A 22,441-nucleotide genomic window follows, 5' to 3' on the forward strand; every position below is an offset into this window, starting at 1 on the left:
TTTTTAATTCTAAGATTTAAAGCTTTGGCCATACAGATGTCACTTTTCTTTCACAAAACTATATGTACAAACAGGTATTTATTGCAGGGAGTCTTTCCTTATAACAAATGAGTTTTAAATTTTTATGGGTAAATGTAACTAAAAAACTAATACTTATGTCTATTCTCAATTTTTATCTTAATATCAATATTTCAATATCTTGTGATTATTAATTTTATAAATTGATTCAGTTTAAATTCAGAGAAAGAAAAAACATTAACTTTTAAAAATCTTTCAAGAAACATTAACAAAAAAAGAAAAAAGAAAGGTCAAACTACAAATGAAAAAAGGCGTCTATTTATTCATCATCTTCAGAGTCAAAATTTTCATGAAATGCCTCGACAAGCTCTTGATTGTAAGGCAGAGAATCATAAAACTCTGTATTGGATGTGGACTTTTTTAACACTTATAGGTCTCTGTACTTTGCCTCGGAGATACAAAGTTTTGCATTAAATAGAATTGGGATCTCACCTTTTATAGCAATCTTCCTATTATTTTTTAAATTTGTTTTTAATAATAACCCATTCCATAAATCACGATGAAATATAATGCCAGTTGAGTCTCCTCTAAAACAAATTTCACGAAGAGGACGTGTTGGAATTGGACATTTCTTCTTATAAAATGGTCTTAAAAAATCAGTTATATTTTTTACCATATCTTGCATCAATTCTACAACTTGAAATGGAGTGGGTCTTTTACGAGCATTTCTGAATGTGTCAATCCAATCTGATGGAATACATGCAGGTGTTTTGCAATTAATTAACCCCATATCTTTATCTCACTCCATATAAGAATGTCCGCGTTCTGGAAAAATAACTTTAATGAAGTCAAACCTTTTTTTTTTCATGAATAAGGAAATCCATAAAACGAATTAATGTATAGTTTTTGTTTTGGCCGGCACATGAATCACAAAACAGCTCTACAGATCGAATTTCTTTGTCTAAATGTTTCCTAAAAAAATCATATAACATTGACGTTACCTCATCAGCCCCTTTTCTAGCAATAGTTTCATCATAACAATACAAAAAAACTTCATTACTTGAAAGCACGTGAATATTAAATGAATAAAATGCCAATTCTATCTCATCTAATTGTTGTTTAAGCTTTTTGCACTCTGAATTAAGAGATAGTTCAATTTTTATTGATTCGATTTTAACTTTAAACTTATCACATTTAGAACAAGTGTCAGTTCTAGGGTACCCAAAAGAAATGTTAAAATTAGTGTTAAATATGATGCGATAAGATTCATATGACAATTTATCATTTCCATACTTGATTTTAAACAGGTTAAACAACTTGGTAATATTCAGTTCTTCAGGAAGATATAGTCGCCTAGTTTTATTTTGAGAATAGTGAGACTCTCGACCTCTAAAAGAAGAAATGTGATCACATATCTTATTTTTAAGTTCAGGAGTAAAATTATTATAATGATTTTTGTGTTTTCCTCTTTGATCGTGGGGTGAGTGACCTATATAATGAAAAAACGTAATTTTTATATAGATTAATGTTATTGAAAACTTGCATTAAGAAAAAAGATTTTATAATTATTAATGTATTCAATAAAAAATTATAATTTGCCTGTGGTTAAAAGACTTCTTTTTATTGTCTCCAATCTTCCCTTCTTTATCCCAAAGATTGAAGTAAATGCAGAAAAGCAAACATGAACAAACGAATTCTCACTCGTTATTACCTCTTGATTTGTAATAAAAAGTTTATATTTGTAACTGCTATTATAACCTTTTGAATCGATATTTCGTGGTCTTCTTCTTGAAACATTATTTAAAGTTATTAAACTAGCAAGATACGAATCTTGAGCATCCTTGCTGGCTAGAGAGTTAAAATCAGGGCTGTGGAGTCGGTAAGCTGCTGTTCCGACTCCGACTCCAACTCCGACTCCTTGATTTTATCATGGACCGACTCCGACTCCGACTCCGACTCCGACTCCCGACTCCGACTCCGACTCCTTCATAAGTAACCAATTTGTAACAACAAATAGTTGTTTGTTTTACTACAATTATTTGTTTTTAACAACAAATAACTGTAGTAAAATGTTAACATTGGCTATTTCATCACTATGCTACAAATAATCCAACCACTTAGTGCTTTAAACAATATTTATAAGAAAACAATTTCTGAACAAACAACTTTTCTGAACTCTTGTTATGCAATAAACTCTTATGCAGTCGCTAATAACATTATGAATTTGTCAAAATCATGTTTGAAATAATGTCAGTTGGACAATATTTCAAACATGAAAGAACTTGTTCTTCTTTAAGTTCATATTCTTTAAGAATCTTTTCTACTAAGACCTGAAGAAATTCGCTGGTGTGATTAGTTTTGGCGTCTTTTACTGCCAATGTCTTGGTAACTGCTTCATTTTTTTCAAAAAAGAATCAAACATTGATTGCAAAATAGTTCACTCTGTTAAGAAACACAAAGCGTCTCTTGAGACATTTATTAAGTTCTTTAATTTGTTTAACAGCTTCTTCAATCACTAATTTTCTAATATTCTCTCTCTCCAGAGAAACAAAGCTAATTGAATACTTACAGTCTTTCTGTTTGTGGAGCAACTCTTTGGTGCTTGGTGGTGGCACGCCTAGCTTTCTACTAAGAATATGTAGCACAGTGTCAGACAATTTAAGTCGGGAGTTAGGGGATCATGAAGTTATATAGTTTAAGGCAATGGATCCATTCGGAACTCCGTCTCGTCGGATTTTTCTCGGTTTTTCGGAGTTTCGGAGTTCGAGAGAAATCGAGAAACCTCGAGGGAACTTCGACAAGGTTTTTAGAAAATATCAATTTTTACTCGTAAAATAATTAAATTCTTATTTTATTTCTACGCTGCTGTTACAATAGTTCATGTTGTTTCCAAATATAAGTGTTCTCTTTGTTCAATATCAACACAAATTTACATCGCAAAGCAATTAATAATGCACAGTGGGACAGGTGGTGGTGGTGGAAAAAACCTCAAGAAAAAAGCTTATTCTATTCCAAACCATATAATAGAACATACTCGTACTTTTCCATTGCACTATTTCAGAAACTCTTTTGATTATAATAGTATCTTTTTAATAATAGAAGTTTTTAAATCCACAAAAATCAGTTGCGGTATAATAAAACGTAATGCATAATAAAGTAATCTTTTTTTGTCAAAAAGCAAGAATTTTTTAATTTTTAAGCAAAGATATTGTAAACAGTAACTTTTAAAATATTATGCGTGTGTGATATTAGTTAATGTATTTTAACTATTTAGTAGTTTACCTTTACAAAAAAAAGTCAAGATCATTATTTACAATATATACAAAAACTGGTCTTAAAATAACGAGGTAAGTTTTAAACATATAATACTTTTTTTTTACAATAATGTCGTATATCGTATGATCAAAATAATTTTCTCCACCTTAAGTCTAATATTCTTTTACAGAGAAAAATGGTTTCGGAAGCGTGGAAATACTTTGATAAAGTTGTAGTAAATGATAAGAAATACGGAGATTGCAAAAAATGCCATAAAAAGAATCGCTTGTCCAGGAAGCAGCACAAACGACCTAATTGGTCACATCAAAAGTTGGGAGAAAATAGATTTAAAACCATCCAGTTCCAGAACAGTTTTGACTAAGATATCGTTAAACTATCTTCTTGCCAAGTTGACAGCTCTTGATGGATACTCGATTAGGTCCATAACTCAATCTGAGGCACTAAGAATGCTTTTTGAAAAATATGGGCATAGTTTGCCCAAGTCAGCGTCCACAGTTTCAGAAAAAAATTAAGATGTTTCATGCTGAAGCCAAATGTTTAATGATCGCTGAATTGGCTGCATTGAAAGCAAAAGGAGAAAAATTTGGACTAACAGGTGACGAATGGTGTAGCAATACAGGTAGAAGATGCTACAATTTAAATGTTCATCACGACCGAACATATTGTTTAGGAATGGTGAAATTGCCGTCTCCTAGTTCTGCCGAAACATTAAACATTTTAATAATGCAAAAATTAAAAGAATTCGGTATAGATGATGAAGATGTTGCAGGTAAAACTACGGATGGCTGTAGCTGGATGGTGAAATTGAGTAACATATTTAAGTTTCCACATCAAATCTGCTAGAACCATTCAATTCATTTGAGTGTTTGTGATTTGATATACCCTAAAAAGGATTGTCGCAAAATTCTGAACAAAGAAACTGAATCGGATATTGAAACAGAAACGGAAACTGATGGAGAGACTGAAGGAAAGTTTCTTATTGACTTTTCGGAGGATGAGATTGAGTATGAAGAAAATATCGAAAAAAGTCTACAGAAATTTCGAATACTAATTAAGTTTTTAAAATATTCATCGTTTCGATATGAAGTTCTTAAAAGAATAATACACAAAGTTTACGGATCTTCGCATGACAAAGGACTATTGCTCGACAACCGCACTAGATGAAACAGTGTTTTTCAGATGATCAAAAGATTTTTGGACTGCTTAGAAGCTGTAAAACAAACACTCAAAGAACTAAACTGCTTAAACATGTTAGATGATATTGACTTGGATTTCTTAAAATCGCTGTCTGACTGATTGGAAAAACCAAATGCAACAATTTTGGAGTGTGACATCATTATGGAAACGTTAGTAAGGAAATTGAAGGTTGTAGAAACTGACATCAGTTCTAATTTTGCAGAGGTGTTAATCTCCAGATACGAAAATCGTAATAACATTATGTTGGTATCATTAAGTCGCTATTTGCACGATCCCGATTTTTTTAAAAATAAAAACCACACATTTTTTACTCTTCCAAAAAAGATATTCAAGTTTATGCTGCAAAATTATTTGATCAAATATTTGCAACAAAAGAAAATAGTCTCCAAACAAAATCAGATGATCGCGCTAAAAGCAAACAAGAAGAACCATCACAATCGACATCTTTTTTTGTCGAAATTCAAGAAGTTTTATATCAAAATCAATCAACAGCTAAAAAGCCAAAAAAAGTCAAGACCTTCACCGATCAGTTAAAAGAATACGAAGTAACTGGTGTGAAATCAGAAGCAGTTTTGAAATTTGAACTAGCCATCCACAGAATTCAAGCAACTTCCTCGGAAGCAGAAAGAGTTTTCTCCTCGTCTTCCAGATTTGTCACAAAGTTTCGTAGTTCACTTTCTGATGAAATGATAAATGTTTTCATCTTTTTAAAATATTACTTTAAAAGATCTTCAGAATAAATACTTTTTTAATATTCTTTTTTTAGTTTTTACTATAGGTACCCCAAGAAGTGTCAATTACAGAGCACCGCGGAAGGGCATTTAACTGAAAGTTCATGCCTTCTTCCTAACCGATGCCGGTTAGAAAGCCATTTATTAGATAAAACTTGTTTGTTAAATGATTGCGATAAGAAAGATATTTAAGTACTAAGGAATATAAAAATATAATTTTTTAAAAAATTTATTATATATTATAAATCGAAATATATAAAAATAAAAAAATTAATTATAAGAACAATGTTTAATTATCAACTAGAAAGTTTAATTTTTTAATTTATAACAAAGTTTTATCGAAGCTCCGATTTTTTCTCGACTCCGACGGAGTTTTTTCTCGATTTTTCTCGACTCCGTTTTTTCTCGATTTTGGATCCTCTGGTTTAAGGGAAGGTAGAGGAGAGCGCAAGGGAGGTGATATATGATTCTCAGTGATAAGCAGCAAAATACCCTATTGCTTATCACTGTTTTAAAGGCCTAAAAATAACATGTCAAACTCCTTGTCCTCCAGTTGTTGCAAACTACAATTCCCGTTGTGTCTGGATATCCTACAGCTTTCAGACCATCCTGGGACTTGTAGTTTTGTAACATCTATAAAATCCTTATGAAAATTATGAAACTTTGAGAGATTTTTTTTAAACCGGAGTCGGAGTTGGTACAATATTTCCGACTCCGACTCCGACTCCTGCCAAAATGAGCTCCGATTCCGACTCCGACTCCACGACTCCGACTCCAACTCCACAGCCCTGGTTAAAATAACTTAATAAAGAAACTCTATCTTCTCTTTTAACAATTTCGAAGCATTTCAACCTTTTACAATTACATTCAGGTCCTGTTTTATGTGATGCTAGTCTTTGTTTTTTTTTACTTTCACGCAATCTTTCCTTACTTTTTCGTTTTTTGGATTTCTTTAGCATTTCTAATGGTTTTTCATTAGCCGACATTTTTACTAAACTTACATCAACCAAGTCATCTGTTACTATTTTGAAAAACAAGGACTTAAAGCTATCAATATCAGTCTCGATAATTCAAAAAATAAGGAAGGTAAACCTGGTTGATGTCTTTTAGAAAGTGCCGAACATTATTCACATTCTTAAAAATTTGTTTTTCGGGGAGGTAATTTTTTGTATAATGAAGAAAAGAGATTTCATTCCGTCAAACTTTAAATATCCATCAAATTGTTTATTTGATTTGAATTCAAATACAAACTATGCTTTGGCGTTTAATAAAGCTAGAATGTGTAAAATGTCAAAATTTTCAAAATGTGACCCTGCCGTTTCTTCCCGTGGAGTCTTCATATATAAAGGATGTATAAAGGGCGCAAGAAGGGCGTCTAAAAAAACACTTTAATATGTTAAAAAATGTCAACTTTTGTATAGTATTAAGGTGCCTAAGTATGCTTTTTTCAATGAAATTTGGCAGGTAGTAAGAAAAAGGGGTTTTAACGGTGATAGAATTAATTAGAAAAATGACTCAGCATTTCTTTGATATATACTTGATGTCCAAACAACAACCAAATTTTTAACTAATTGGAGTATAGTATTAAGGTGCCTGAGTATGCTTTTTTATCAATGAAATTAGGCAGGTAGTAAGAAAAAAGGTTTTTAAAATTGAGAGAATATATTAGAAAAATGAACCAGCATTTCTTTGATATATACTTGATGTCCAAAAAACAAGCAAATTTTCAACAACAATAAGTTCATAATAAATAAATTTTTAACTCAAAGAAATCCATGCAAAATTAAAGTTCCATAATTCTAGTATTCAAAAAATATCTATGTTGATACATATTTCTAAAAAATAACAGAGCAAAACAAGTTCATACCATGCAACTTTTGAACAAACTTGAAAAAGCGTGTCACAGAATTTGGCCAAAAAAACGGCTCTGTAAAATCTGGATTTAGGCGTACCTAACAAAAGGTGTTGATATTTTTCTTTGCTAAGTTCAGAAACTAAGGAGTTTTTTTAATAAATTTACGCTAATAAGTATTTGAATTTTCACTAATAAGTGTTTTTTGTAAAAAAAAATTAGTCCAAAGTTTTCTAAAAAAGGTTTCAATATTTAAATTTATTTCCTACTTTTTGTTAAGTTTTGAGTAAAAAAATTGAAAAAATTGCAAAAAACAGTTTTCTTTTTCTAAAAGCAACTTTGCAGTTTAAGAAGACGAAGAGTTTTTCTTCATGCCAGTCAAAGACAGTTTTCAATCGCGTTTGTTTGTTGAAACTGTTGGGATAAATAATATTATGTTAAAAAATAAAAACTAAGTTGGCTCATTTAGATTTAAATTTCTTAAGAATTGTGTTTAAACTTTTTAATTCATAGTTATAATTCTGTCTTGATTTGTATGATTTTTATTGATTGTAGTTTGTTTTGATTGCTATGTTTTCATTGCCATTTGTGTCAATTGCAATTTGTATTGATTTTGGCTTGTGAGGTTTAATTTTATGTATTATATCTATTGTCTTTACTGTTACTTTTTGTTGTTACTTTTTATATAGCTCAAGTACAAATAAATACTGTTATACTCAAATGACAATATTGCTGTTCACCGCAACAATTTATCTGATTTTATATCACAGGTTTGGTCAGAGCTAAAATTGCTTCTGAGAATTAATAAAATCCTGACCGAAATGTTTGCTCTCCTTGGACCATTCCACACAGAATATTTGTAACTTTCATTTTTTGATATGAAAGCTACAAATATTGTTGGGGAATTCAGTCATACTTAAGTTTACACCCTTGCAGCTTGTGTGGCATCTATTCAGAAAGTTACCGGTTCAAATGTAAACCAAAAACCCATGAGCCCCTCTTGTGAGAGTTGGAGCAGTTCATTTTCAATTCAAAAGGAAAGAAATTGCAAGCAAAGAAGCTTTAAAATGTCATCCGTGAGCCTCTTATTAAAACCGTTTTTTGGAAGGAACAACTGGGTAGCTCATCTACTTGGCTCATCTACTTGGTTTTGTCTTGCTTTTTCATGGTAAAGATCTGAACATCATCTTAAGTTACATCTTAAATGATGAATTGGAATTTGAGAGGCAGAAACTAAAACGTTCTACCATCTAAAAGTGTTTTGAAGATAATAGAAAATCACTAACAAAAATTTTTTTGAAGATAATAGAAAATCGCTAACAAAAAAAGCGTTGAAGTCTGCTGTTATTGCAAATTTCTAAGCAGTTTCTGATGCTTTGAAAATCGGAAATTCAAAAATTCACAGAAGTGATTTCCCTAAAAATGAATCTAAAACTGTTAAGCAACCTTGATCTTCTCCAGGAGAAAAAAAAAAAAGATCACACCAAGAGTTGGTTTTGTTAGAACTTTCAAACACTTTAAAGATATTGTGCAATCTTGCTCTCGCAACCTTTTGCACCCAGATATTGAACACGAAATCAAATTATTTCAGGAACCCTGTTTGTCATTGCCAATATCAGTGGCTCCAAAAGCACATGGTATTTTTCATCACATCAAATAATTCATTAAGTCAAAAAACAGTCAGCTTAAGCTCTCAGTTGACTGTTCGCTGAAAACAATGACACTCAGCATTTGCTTCTCACTGGATCACTCCAGCTTTGGGAATCAGCTTTTCAACTGATTTCCAGGTGATAATTCAACTGGGCCTGAAGAAAGTTACTTTTTGATAAAAGCAAAGATAAGTCACTATGAATTATAACTTTATTTAAAGTGCTTTGGTAAAGAAAGAAAAATCGGAATACTTTTGATATTATAGAATTTTTGATATTATAAGAAGTATTACAGATGATACCACCTGTAAAACTCTACGTAATAAACCACCTGTAAAACTCTACGTAATAAGTTTCTTTAGCATATTCGGGAAATTGAGTTTATTAGGTAAATTAAATAGATAAATATTTTGTACATATTTGGTAAATTCGGTAAAGACAATTTGGAATACTCATTAACAATAATTATACAAAATTTAATAATCCGCGTTCTAACGAAGAGTTTGCTTTGATGAATTTTTTGAAATTTTTAATGGGCTTTTTCGTCTATTGTTAAAGCTCTATTTATTAGCGTATGGTCAAAATATTTGAAATAATTTTTAACAATAGTTATAAAAAATTTTATATTCCACGCTCAAACGAAGAGTTTGAGTATTAAAGAGCAATTAAGATTTAATATTTAAATGAACTTTTTGTCTATTATTAAAGCTCTGTATATTAATAATCATGCGTAAAGTCTATGATCCAAGTGCACAATTTTACAAATTTCTCCATAAATTCAAAAGTTTTTGATTTAAAAAAAAAAAAACGAATTGAATAGTTACATGAAGTAAACAGGGAATCAAAATTTAAAAATACAAATGACATTTAAATAATAATCCACAAAATATTGATCGTTAATAAAAAAAAAAAAAAAGTAAGTTCCCCCAGTCTTCCCTACTATTGAAAATTCGTATTTCCAAAAAAAAAGACTCTTTCGAAATTTTATTTATTTTTTCGTTATTGCTTGAAACAATCACCAATTAATTGATTGTTGCACCAAAACAATTTATCGCTTTTTCATATTATCGAAGTTCTAAAAATTGAATCGAAACACTTTATAACATTTAAAATTCATAATTTTCTTATTTGGTTTATGAAGAGATCATAAAAAATTATAATGTTTAGCATAATTTTTGCTAAATATGTGTCCTTCTTAATAGTACTTTCTGTGTATTTGGAATTAGACCAGGAGTACCTTTCCCCAAACACCCCACTATGTTCTAAAAATTCAGAATAAATACTTTTTGTAGGCAATACTTCTTTGATATGAAGTTTAATAAATCTGAGTAAAGTATGTTATTTGATATTCATTGAGGAATGGAAACACATTTCTCAACGTCCGAATGAAAACATGACTTCGTAAACTTTTAATACTACCTAAGCCAAAACAAAAGGATCATTTCTTTAACGTTGCTCGGTTCAGTTTTTTGATTAGTTTGTTAAAAAAAAATTGTTTTGAAACTCGAAAATATAAACAAGTTCATTACTTGTTACGAACTTTAGGTTTTAAACACATTTATTTTATATGAGCTTTATTTTAATTACATTCAGTTTTGGATATTTAGAAGGATAAAAATTTAAACTGCAATTGGAATCGGGGATTTAAGGTGTAGTTTTGATGTAAATTAGTAAATAACACAGCCAATGCACCAAAATTGTCTTGCTTTTTTGTATACACCATTGTTTACACTAGTCTTACAGGTGATGGTCTGATACTTAACACAACGGGATATGAAAATAAGATCAACATTTTTATGAATACTTTATTAGTTTGTTTCCAGACCATTTTTGGGTGTTATGCTGTCTGTAACATCCACGTAATAAACAGCAGTTACTTTAACAATTAACTTTCTCAATAAATTGTCTTAATTTTTTTAAGGGAACTCAGTCAATATCAAAGCGTATATAGGCGTGTAATGACAACAATCCATGGTTGTTATTATTATCAGCCTATATATGTATGTTAACATCAAAAAATAAGCAAGAGACTCGCTGGATTATAAAACTTTGATTTTAATTCTTCATGCCACTCAACGCTGTTTCGTCGATAAGTTGTTCAATAAAATATTGAATAAACCTGCATTCTGAATCGAAAAATCTAAAACAAATAATATTTTATAAACCGCAAATTCTCGCCAGTAAACTTTATAATTTTGAATTGCTTACAATCTGATATGCTACATAATGATATCAAGTAATACATCAGCGATATCAGTGATATATAATGCTACCTGTAAACTTACAACAGCACAAATTCAAAAGAGAGTTAAAACCAATGCATCAGCATATTTTCATTTTAAGTATAAAGATAATTGTTAAAGTTTTTTTTCTTCTTTTTAAACAAACATAAAATAAATATCTCCTCTAAAAAGTACCTTTTTTTTTCAATAAAATTTCTTCTCTAAGAGCAATAGAAAAGAATGTTGAATAACTACCTTAATTAGCAATAAATGGCTCAGCCTCTTTCGGTACTCCTCTTTAAGCATAATTATGACGTTTTTTACAACTCTCGACACATTGAAAAAAAATGGATAAATGCGGTTTGCTTTTTTACTTTTTCGGCGATTTTTAGCGATTATATAAATTCAAGTTATCCTCTTTCATAAAAAAGTTTTAAAGAAATTGATTTTTTTTGTAAAATTTTAATTTACTGTCACTACAGTTTACTTGGTTAATTTTGCAAAATATTTGTGCTAAAGTACGTGGAAAAACCCAATTAGCTCAGAAATTAAACATCGGATAATAGGCTTACGTCTACGTGTTTTCAATAGTACTGTCAACTGGGGAAGGGAGGGGATCCGTTTATGTGCATTGATAACGAATTATAGAAACTGGTATACTGCGAACTAAAAGTGTTCTAGACCTCCTAGTGTGACAAGTATCACCAATAATAAAAGTAACAACCAAATCGTAAGAAAATCCTAAGTGCTCTGCAAAATAGATTGCACAGGAACTTACATGCCTCCTCATAAAACACGTCTCAAGACAGACTGTAAAAAAAAAAGCTAATTGACCGAAAGCAACGTTACTGCCAGATCCCCTATTAATGGCACCAGATCGAACAATAGTGTTGAAGACTTGCGGAGACAATTGTTCAATACTTGTGGAGTGAACTTTATAAATCAATTATGATAAGCTAAAAAGAGTAGTATTCAGTGATGAATCAAAGTATATCAACGATCATCAGATTCAACGATCAATCATCAACGATCAAAAGATTAGTCTTAATTAATTTTGCTTTAAAACCTTATTAAAATGGAAATATTACAGACTTTTGTCTTCGGTTATTTATTTCAAAAAAATTAGTTCTAGCATGTGTATGCATGAATTTTTTTCGCTAATTACAATCCAAATAGATTAAACAATTGAATTTCATTTTAAAGTAACTAAAAAATCTTTTTTTTTTTTTACTTTTAGAGAAAACGTCAAAATTTTAACTTCTTGTGCGCTAAATTTTTATCCGGATTTTATAAAGATTGTTTTTTCACTACGACAATTTTAAAAGTTATTGATGCCCTTTGCTAGAATGGCTCACCACTCAATTAAGACTAAAATTATATGTATGTATGTATGTATGTATGTATGTATGTATGTATGTATGTATGTATGTATGTATGTATGTATGTATGTATGTATGTATGTATGTATGTCTATATATATATATATATATATATATATATATATATATATATATATATATATATATATATATATATATATATATATATGTAGACATACATATGTTGTTGTGCATTTATCTTTCTTGTTTTAAAGCAGTAAATTCATCTTTTTTGATGTTTCCATTGCCTGTTGAATGTTGTTGAAATATATATCGGGAACATTTGTGTTTATCTTGTTCTTTACATAAAAAACAATCATCAGTTGCTTGATATGTTTCAATTGCCAACACAAATAAACTTTTTACTTATTTGAATTTATTTACGAAAAGGCATTAAGACATACTTACATCCTTCTAAAAATAAATCTCTATCAGAAATGCAGTACCTTTCAGTGCTGAAATTAACACACAAGATATTTGAACGATATTTCCAGTTATTAATCCATGTTGCAAAATCTCAAAAAGACTGCAGCCTTAGAGCATTCAGAGCATTTCAAATTCTATTACTTGTGTGAAACATGACCGTTGAATTAGTAACAGTCCATCAAATATAAATAAACTTAAAAAAATCAGCAACTCCAGTTTCCTCTGAAGATTAGCTGATAACTCCAGCAGAGGTGGTTTTTATAAAAAATATTAAAAGCTAAAGAAATCATTTCTTAGTTATTTGCTGGATGTTAAGTTTTGGCAGATATTTTGAATTTCATAAAATTTCTGCCATTCATCTTTTCATAAACATTGCACAATAAACTCTAGTAAATTTTTATTGGAATCTTATTGCTTTATCATGAATACTATCTTCAAGCTTATGAAAATACAAACAGTTTAAAATCTAATAAATTGTTTCTAATATTTTATAATAAATACAAATTGTCATATAAATTATGAAACTAGTGAGTTCCCATAGAAGTGAAAAAGGTATCATCATTTTGTTCACCAAACTTACAAAACAAATTCTTAAATGCTGAAGCATTTGTTACATGGTTGTCTATTATAGATTGCATATAATAAGTTTCTAATGTTTCTTCCAGATGTGAACAAATAAAGAGGTAGAATTTTGAAACTCTGGACATGCCTTAACAACAGAGCAGATAGACTCTTTCAAGTTAATCAACATATACTATACCAAAATAAAAACTGCCATCATCATCAGCACCAATCAAATTTCTTCCATGGTATTGGTCGCCTTTTTTAAATACATTTCATTGATTAAAACAAAATTATCAGTACTTAAGCTACTTTTTTCCAACAGTAATAATCTGGTCCTGATACTTGATTGATTTTAAATAAGACAGAGAAGGAAGTGGAATTTCTTCTAATAGCAAAGTAGATGTCTTCTTTGATGTGTATTTTTGAAAATTTACTAATTTCATTTAAGTAGTTTGGATGCTCTTGTGGTTTATAAAGGTAAAACACTTATAATTCTGATAATATACTTTTTGATACTTTCTCTGCAACTTACATGAAGTTGCAGAGAAACTTAACAGGCACACATGAACTGGTAAAACTCCATGAAAAGTTAATAAGCATACTTTTACTGGTCAATTTACAAACACTACCCTTTCAACGCCATTTAGGTAATGGACGATTATCAGTTGTTTCAAATGAAAACCCTGCTAAACAAAAACTACTGTAGAGATCTGCAATGTTTTTAACTGTATCAATTCTTCTGAGAACACTTGTTTCATCTAGAAAAAGATAGTTACATTTATGAATTGATCAAGGCTTGTGTAAATGTGAGCTTAATTGAATAAGTGATGCTTTGATTGGTAATAATTATTGATACCAGATTTTTGGAATGGTATACGTTTACCTCTTTTCAAATATTTACTTTCAAAATAATTGGCAGTCGTTGAGTTTTCTGTGGCGATTCAATCAGTTCGGTTGATTAACTTAAGCCAACAACATTGAAGATATAAATGATTACTAAAACTGAAAAACTATCGACAATTTTGGATGGTGCAAGGTTGCTGTTATTGAAATATTCTTCGATCTTTCACTTTCGTATTTACAACCCAAAACACTTTTTCATAATTGCTAGATAAAATAACTTATATTTAAAATATGTATATAATTTAAGTCGGCATTATTAGGTCTGTTAATTTATTATTTTTTAGATTTCATTTGTCAAATAATGACAAGATTTTCTCGGGGCACAAATTTTCGGTCCATAAGGCGACATCTCAGTGTTAAATCATGGCCTATAAGCATTAGTTTGGTTTTCTTTTTTTTTTTTATTGGAGCATTTATTGTAGCATAAATTCCGTCTACTCTCATAATAGAACTAATAATAACTTCCAGAGCACTTTGAAAAATGTGCAGTGTTCAAGCTCTGCATATATTTTTTTCGAAAATCGATGATTAAATTTATTTAAGAGAATTTGTAACCGGTCATGAAATAAAGAAATCTAAGTAATTTTTTATCAAGTTTCAATTAAACCGCTAAACTTTAAATCAATTAAAAACGAATCTTGGCGGTTGATAACGCTAGTTAACTGACACTTACATATTGGACATGCGTATTGTTCATACTGAAGAATCTTTGTTTGAACTTTATCCGTTATAATTGTTGCACTTCACTAAAATAATTGCGAAAAATCAAAAGCACATGTAACTTGATATTGATTGGCTAGTTTAAATATTTGTCCAATCAAATTGACTCTACTAAAATTGTGTGCTTTATCTGTAATTCGTTTCCAACACTTCTCATACCCTTTCAGGTTTTACAGGAGAAAACTAGCGATACGTTGCTTCGCCAAGTTTACTTCTTACTCAAAATCTACAATTTAAATTAAAATTTTTCAGAAAAATTCATAATGGTAAGTTAAAAGTTTGTTATTACTAAGATGTTGTTAAACAACTTAATTTAAATTAAAGGAGGAATATCGATTCCTTATTGTAATACTTAAATAGGTTACAAACAAGATCTCATATTTCTCTTATTAGCCGTGATAAATCTAGTAAAAAGCAAATAATGTTTACTTTTTCTCTAGCGTGAGTGTATATCTGTTCATGTTGGACAAGCTGGTTGTCAGATTGGTAATGCATGCTGGGAATTGTATTGTCTTGAGCATGGCATTCAGCCCGATGGCCAGATGCCAAGTGACAAAACCATTGGAGGTGGTGACGACTCGTTTAACACATTCTTCAGTGAGACTGGTGCTGGAAAACATGTCCCAAGAGCTGTCTTTGTTGATTTAGAGCCAACAGTTATTGGTAAGGCCAATATAAGTTCGTTATTAAACAATTTGATATTTTTAAAGGTTGAGTTAAGTAGTTTTTTTTCTTTTTTTTTTTTTTTTTTTTTATTATAAAGAATTGTGGTAAATAATAGCTTTAGTAAAGCTATTGTTTGCTATAATTAATTACAAAAAACTGAAGTATAGAATGTTATACTTTACTAAAGCTCTTATTTACTTTAACAGCTACTTTAGTAAAGTTTAGAATGAAGTTGTGTTTTATATTTAACTATGGTATTAATTTTCAGATGAAATCCGTACTGGAACATACCGTCAACTGTTTCATCCTGAGCAACTAGTCACTGGCAAAGAAGATGCAGCTAACAACTATGCTAGAGGTCATTACACTGTCGGAAAAGAGCTGATTGACCAAGTGCTGGATCGCATTCGAAAACTTGCTGATCAATGCACAGGTCTTCAAGGATTTCTGATCTTTCATTCGTTTGGTGGAGGAACAGGATCTGGGTTTACTTCCTTGCTCATGGAACGACTGTCTGTTGACTATGGCAAGAAATCTAAGCTGGAGTTTGCAGTTTACCCTGCTCCCCAAGTATCTACAGCTGTAGTTGAGCCTTACAACTCTGTTCTAACCACACATACCACTCTGGAGCACTCTGACTGCGCATTTATGGTTGACAACGAAGCTCTCTATGACATCTGCAGACGCAATTTGGACATTGAGCGACCAACCTACACCAACTTAAACAGGTTGATTGGTCAAATCGTATCATCTATTACTGCTTCCTTGAGATTTGATGGTGCTTTGAATGTAGACTTAACTGAGTTCCAAACTAACTTGGTGCCATATCCTCGTATCCATTTCCCTCTAGCCACTTACTCACCAGTCATTTCTGCTGAAAAAGCCTATCATGAGCAACTCACTGTTTCTGAAATAACCAATGCTTGCTTTGAACCTGCCAATCAAATGGTGAAGTGTGATCCTCGTCATGGAAAATACATGGCTTGCTGTCTTTTGTACCGCGGTGATGTTGTTCCTAAAGATGTTAATGCTGCTATTGCCACAATCAAAACAAAGCGTACAATTCAGTTTGTTGACTGGTGTCCCACCGGTTTTAAAGTTGGAATTAACTATCAACCACCAACTGTTGTACCAGGTGGTGATCTTGCTAAGGTTCAACGTGCCGTTTGCATGTTGAGCAATACTACTGCCATTGCTGAGGCATGGGCACGACTTGACCATAAGTTTGATTTGATGTATGCCAAGCGTGCTTTTGTTCATTGGTATGTTGGAGAGGGTATGGAGGAAGGAGAGTTCTCTGAAGCTCGTGAGGATATGGCTGCCTTGGAGAAAGATTACGAAGAAGTTGGAGTTGACTCTGTGGATGAAGAAGCTGCTGAAGAAGGAGATGAGTATTAGTAGAATCCTAATATGAAAGATAAACAGTTTTTGATCAGTGTGTTTTTTTTACTACTATTTAAACGTTTTTGACACCCAAGCTTTTTGCATAAATGATTTGAATTTAATTACCTACAGAAGAAGGCCTGTTATATTTATACAATCACAATGAGAGTTGTTTTAATAAATTTCAAGGTCTTTATCCTGAATGAGTTAAATTTTATAATCTAATATTATAAACTTCCTCTGAAATATTTTTAAGATGTCGTTTTCAGACGGTTTTTCTTTCAAGTCCTCTTTATCTTAAGCTAGAAGTTTTAATATAAAATAATTTGGTAGATGATTATCTTTAACGCTCCGCACTGAAATCCCTTATCCTGGTGTGTGAAGAATGCTTAAGTTCGTTGAAACTAAAGCGTTTGTTGCGCTGTATCTAAAAACTTGCGCGTACGACTATATCAAAATTATTAAAATGGCTGAGTTAAGCCCGCCATAAAACCCTTTCGACATAATTGAAGCCATAAAATAGTGACATTCAGAGAACTGTAGGTTAAAATGTTTTACGACAAAGTGCATAAAACGTCCTCATCTTTAAGTTCTCATAATGTTAAAAAACAAAATACCCAGAATGTTTTTTCCTCCCTCTCAAGAAATTAACGGCAAAACATTTGAAATACCTGGAATATTTGTTTCATTAAAAAAAATTACGTTAGCATTAAAAGAAGCGAAGTTTATTTTTTTTGATGATGGAATCTTGCATAATGCGATTGCACTAGGTCAAACATACCCAATTATTATCTGGATGTTGGCGGCAAAAAGTCAACAACATAACTTAAAGTCTTTTGTGTACTGGTAACTAGACTCTTAAGTACGTGGTTTAATTGAACAGCTTATCGCATGATTAAGGTTCTAATTATGCCCCTTAACTTAATGGTAAGATTTATCAAACTTTGTTTTCCAGTAGCTGTAAAGTATGATCATTTGTTCCAATTTAAATCGGTTTTTTAAGAAATTTCAATTTAGCCGTTCACCTTATACGCAACCCTGCCGATATTTCATTTCTGCTTTAGTTTTGGCTAACTTATGATTATAAGCACTGATTATAAGTGTAATCACTTGAATATAAACACGTGATGAACATTTCCATTCGTTTTCATACAGTTGTTTTTGGATTTTGGTTTTCCTCATTTCTGGCGGCTTTTCAATGTAAAACTTTTGTTTTCTCAAGGAAAAGCCACCAGGAATGACGGAATTACCGTATCAATTGAATACTTTACCGTATAGTCAATTTGGTGATTGACTATAAGGTAAATAAAACGATTAATACGCTAAATAGTGCTTTTTGCTATTTGTCTCACTAAAACTTGTTTGCCTCAAGATTTTCCACGAGAAGTTTTTTTTTATAGAATTTTTACAGTCGTTTTCAGTTGTTTTTTTTCAGACGACACTTTCATCCCTAAAAAAAACATACTTTTGATTTTTTTTTTTTTTTTTTTTTTTTCATTTTTATTTCCTTGAAATGTGTATACTTTACACTCACAAAAGTATTTTTTTCGTACTGCATTTAAATATAAAATTTGCATTTTCTATTGTTTTTCCACTTAACACCTGTTATCAAGATCTTAAAAATTACTAAAACGTTACTTTTACGAAAATTAGCTTACGTATAATAAAATCTTACAATGAATTTTTACGCGAATAAACAATAAGGAACATATACAGTTTTTTTTATAATTCCTTGCTAAATTAAGTAAAACAAAAAACCAAGGGTGTTTCCTAGAATGTCCCAAAAAAAAGGTTTGCACGCATGTTGGACACATAGGCGCCGAGTTCACGGGGGCATCAGAGGCAGTGGCCCACCTGGAAATTTATACTAATAATATATTATCACAGATTATCATGAGGGCGAGAGTATCTATTCGCACCCTTAATATTCCGTGATTATATATTATTAGTATAAATTTCTGGGTGGTGGGGGGGGGGGCGCTGCTCCTGTTGCCCCCGTGAATTCGGCGCCTATGGTGGGACAGGTGAGTTGATTATAGTTTTCCTGAAGAGTTTAGGATTGGGAAACTTATTACGAATTAAATTTTTTTATTGGAAAAAGAAAAAGCAATGCTTTGAAAATTCTGTAAATATAAATTAAGAGAGCTTTAAAGCTACAACTTAATTGAGCGCGATCTTTTAATCATGTTAAGTGCACGGTGCATTTCGTTTAAACCGTTAAAAGTTTTCAAAAGAATTATAACCTTGCAAATATCGATCGTTTCTGTCATGTTTTGCTTCTGTCCGAATTATTCAAAGAGCACCCCTTCTCCCCCCCCCTCCCCCCTATACCTTTTAACTAAAAGTTTTTTTGAATTTTAGTTGGCTATACTTTCAAAGTATTGTTTAAAATATGGCTGAAGGACAGGGATTTGACGAAAAATCTAAAGAAGTAATTGACAGTTCCTTCACAACCGAGATAATCAAAGTTATTGTTGAGTCAAATAGTTATGATAAGCCACCAGACGATGTTTTACAGTATTTAGCGGATAGCTTAACGTTTAAAGTAAAAAAAATAGTGCAAGAGGCTGTAAAATTTCAAAATAAATCTAAAAGATCAAAGTTAGGTTCTCGTGATATAGACCATTCTCTCAAAGTGCAAAATGTTGAACCTGTATACGGTTTTAGTTCTTCAGATTTTGTTCCATTCCGTCATGCCAGTGGTGGAGGAAGAGAAGTTTATTTTAAAGAAGAAACAGAAGTTGATTTAGAAGATATCATATCTCAAAATTTACCTAAGGTGCCACTCGAAGTTACAATCAAATCACACTGGTTAGCTATTGATGGGATTCAACCTGCTATTCCTGAAAATCCTCCACCTATATCAAAAGATATTCAAATGCAAGAAACTGTTGGTCCTGTTTCTGCTAACACTGCAGTTAGTGAAGTAAACATTGATGATTTTTCACAAGATGATAAATCACAACTAAAAGATATTAAAATAAAAGACCTTAAAGATAAAAAAAAGTTGGAAGATAATAAAAAAGTTGATTTTGGTAAGCAAGAAATTAAAAAGTTTAAGCCACTCATTACCCATGAACTATCTGTTGAACAGCAACTATATTACAAGGAAATAACCGAAGCTTGTGTTGGTTCTAATGAAGTGAAAAGAACAGAAGCACTTAATAGTCTTTCAAATGATCCAGGACTATACCAACTTTTACCGCGATTTACCACTTTTATTGCCGAGGGAGTAAAAGTAAATGTAGGGCAGCACAACCTGGCACTTCTAATTTATCTGTTGAGAATGATAAAAGCTCTCATGGAAAACTCAACTTTATATATTGAAAAATATCTGCATGAACTTATTCCTGCAGTCATTACTTGTGTAGTTAGTAAACAATTGTGTCCACGACCTGACTTTGATAATCATTGGGCTCTCAGAGATTTTGCTGCGAGATTGTTAGCTCAAATATGCAAAAATTTCACCACTCCCACAAACAATATTCAATCTCGGGTAACAAAAGCATTGTGTAAAACCTTATTTTTAGATAAAGCTCCTGCAGCCAGTCATTATGGTGCTGTTGCTGGACTTGCAGAAATTGGATTAGAGGTTACAGTTTAAACTGCTTATAGTATAAAACCTTTTTACAAATAGAAGCTAAGTAAAGTTTTCAGTATAATATTTTATTTTTAATGTTTTTTTAAATATAGTTTTTGTTTATTTTTCTTAAATATGTTTTTCTTTTTTCTTTTTTTGCCATTATTTTTCAATATGCAAGATATAATGAAAAAAAATTTGTTTCACTCTACTATTTTAGGCAATAAAGTTTATTGTTATTCCACGACTAAAAAATGAAAGTGATTTAATTCTTGAGGCATTAGAGAGCTCTAATTCAGCAGAGAAAGATGCAGCAGAACACTTGCAAACACTTCTTGTAAAACATTCTTCAATAGCTATTGTGAAAACACGCTCACCACCTGACTTACAGCATCAATATATGGCTGAGTTTGGCTATCTTGGTGGCTTAATTTATAATAAAGTAATTCAACTTCGAATATCAATATCACAAGCAAAAACACCAACAACGCCAAGTGCTCCAAGTATACTTGCCAAATAAATATTTTAGTTTCATTATGCAATACAATTTGCTAATAGCTAAAAGTTAATTCAAGTTATTTTGAAGTTTTTCATAATAATTGAAGTGGTTCGTTTTAAAATGATAGAAATACAAAGATTTATTATTGGTGTAAGAAATTTACAAGATTTTATACCTAACAACATTTTATTTTTTCTGAAGCTGTTCTCAATCAACAGTTTTTTTTTTGAGGAAGATGATTTTGAATTATATTAATCAAAGTTTTCATAAGAGATATGGCCAAGATGATTTTAAAACGAGAGAAAATATATTTTAAACAAAGAATATACGAATGTCTTTTTTGAAGCTCCGAATATTTAGAATTACAAAAATATATATTTTTTAAATATTTATTTTTCCATATTTATATATATATTTTTTTCATACTTTCATTGCAGAAAGGTTTTTTTTGACATTCTCCTTAATATTTAATTGACGTTTAACTTTGTTTATGACCCGTTGTACAAAATATTGTATATACAAAATGTAATGATTGTAGTGCAGAGTGATAAAACGTGTTAGGACAAATCAAGGATTGTATGATGGTATTTAAGACCTACACGAATACAAATATTTAGTGTACACAAATATAAGTTATTTATCTTTAGAGAGAATTAGATTTTTCTATTCTTTTCACAAAATTCTAAACCACTTTTAACATGTAAAAGTGGTATATCTTTTGTGGATTAAAAATATTTGCCACATCTTAAAACACAATGCGTGCGATAAAACTATTTGAAATCAGCGCAAAAAGCTGTATCTAAACCCAAAGAAATATTTAATGAAAGAAAAACAAAAACCAAATAGCATGAGGGGGAAAGAAGCAGCAGAAAGTTGCTGTCTCGAGACATTTAATCTCCGAAATTGGTTTGCCCTGTTTCTCCATTATTCATAGCTGATTTTTTCAAAGTATTTTCTTGAACAAAAAACATTTTTTGACCTAAAACATGATTTTGAGCAAATTTCATTAGATTATTTAGCAAGGGCAAAGCTTAAAAATGTGACTGCCGCTTTTTTACCTGTAACCTTAATTTAACCCATTTCTGCTTCTTTCGGCTTTTTAGATAGAATTTCCAGTAGGTTGCAGCAATTTATAAACAGCAACATTGTTTCCTTAACTTGAGCTTATTACAACGTAAAATTAACCTTTACAAAACAAACCTTGTAACTGACAGTTCATATGATAAGTAATCAATATATAGTTGTGCATTATCTAGGAAATTCAAATGTCGTATATAAAGCTTTATACGGTAACTTAACCTGTCAGACTGACTATATATCGAAATGCACAACGACAAGAAGATATCAAAAACAAATAGCGAAATAAGAGACTGCAG

General features: G+C 30.9%; 2 protein-coding genes and 2 pseudogenes across 2 annotated transcripts; 3 read left to right on the plus strand and 1 right to left on the minus strand.

Annotated features, from left to right (window-relative positions):
- Positions 1-337: 337 nt before the first annotated feature.
- On the minus strand, positions 338-6,233 carry LOC149887980 (uncharacterized; annotated as a pseudogene).
- On the plus strand, positions 3,235-5,268 carry LOC145188663 (uncharacterized; annotated as a pseudogene).
- Positions 6,234-13,214: 6,981 nt separating the features above from the next.
- On the plus strand, positions 13,215-17,035 carry LOC149887981 (tubulin alpha-1A chain-like). Its single transcript, XM_090089339.1, has 3 exons — positions 13,215-15,203; positions 15,378-15,600; positions 15,872-17,035. Exons 1-3 carry the CDS (start codon positions 15,201-15,203, stop codon positions 16,999-17,001), a joined length of 1,356 nt encoding a protein of 451 aa, XP_089945465.1. The 5' UTR covers positions 13,215-15,200; the 3' UTR covers positions 17,002-17,035.
- A 2,292-nt stretch (positions 17,036-19,327) lies between these two features.
- Positions 19,328-21,436, plus strand: LOC145188815 (transcription initiation factor TFIID subunit 6-like). The gene is made up of 2 exons (XM_080065306.2): positions 19,328-20,578; positions 20,787-21,436. Exons 1-2 carry the CDS (start codon positions 19,379-19,381, stop codon positions 21,084-21,086), a joined length of 1,500 nt encoding a protein of 499 aa, XP_079921432.2. The 5' UTR covers positions 19,328-19,378; the 3' UTR covers positions 21,087-21,436.
- Positions 21,437-22,441: the final 1,005 nt, after the last annotated feature.

Source organism: Hydra viridissima, unplaced genomic scaffold (assembly GCF_058129835.1).
Source record: "Hydra viridissima isolate aposymbiotic clone 2 unplaced genomic scaffold, HvirCarnegie_v1 scaffold_5, whole genome shotgun sequence".
Classification (NCBI taxonomy): domain Eukaryota; kingdom Metazoa; phylum Cnidaria; class Hydrozoa; order Anthoathecata; family Hydridae; genus Hydra; species Hydra viridissima.

Excerpts from the sequence above, each read along its gene's own strand:
- LOC149887981 (XM_090089339.1), top strand. Across the intron at positions 15,601-15,871 it reads TTTAGAGCCAACAGTTATTG|ATGAAATCCGTACTGGAACA; the intron begins GTAAGGCCAATA and ends ATTAATTTTCAG.
- LOC145188815 (XM_080065306.2), top strand. The coding sequence starts at position 19,379 with ATGGCTGAAGGACAGGGATTTGACGAAAAATCTAAAGAAGTAATTGAC. Across the intron at positions 20,579-20,786 it reads TTGCAGAAATTGGATTAGAG|GCAATAAAGTTTATTGTTAT; the intron begins GTTACAGTTTAA and ends CTACTATTTTAG.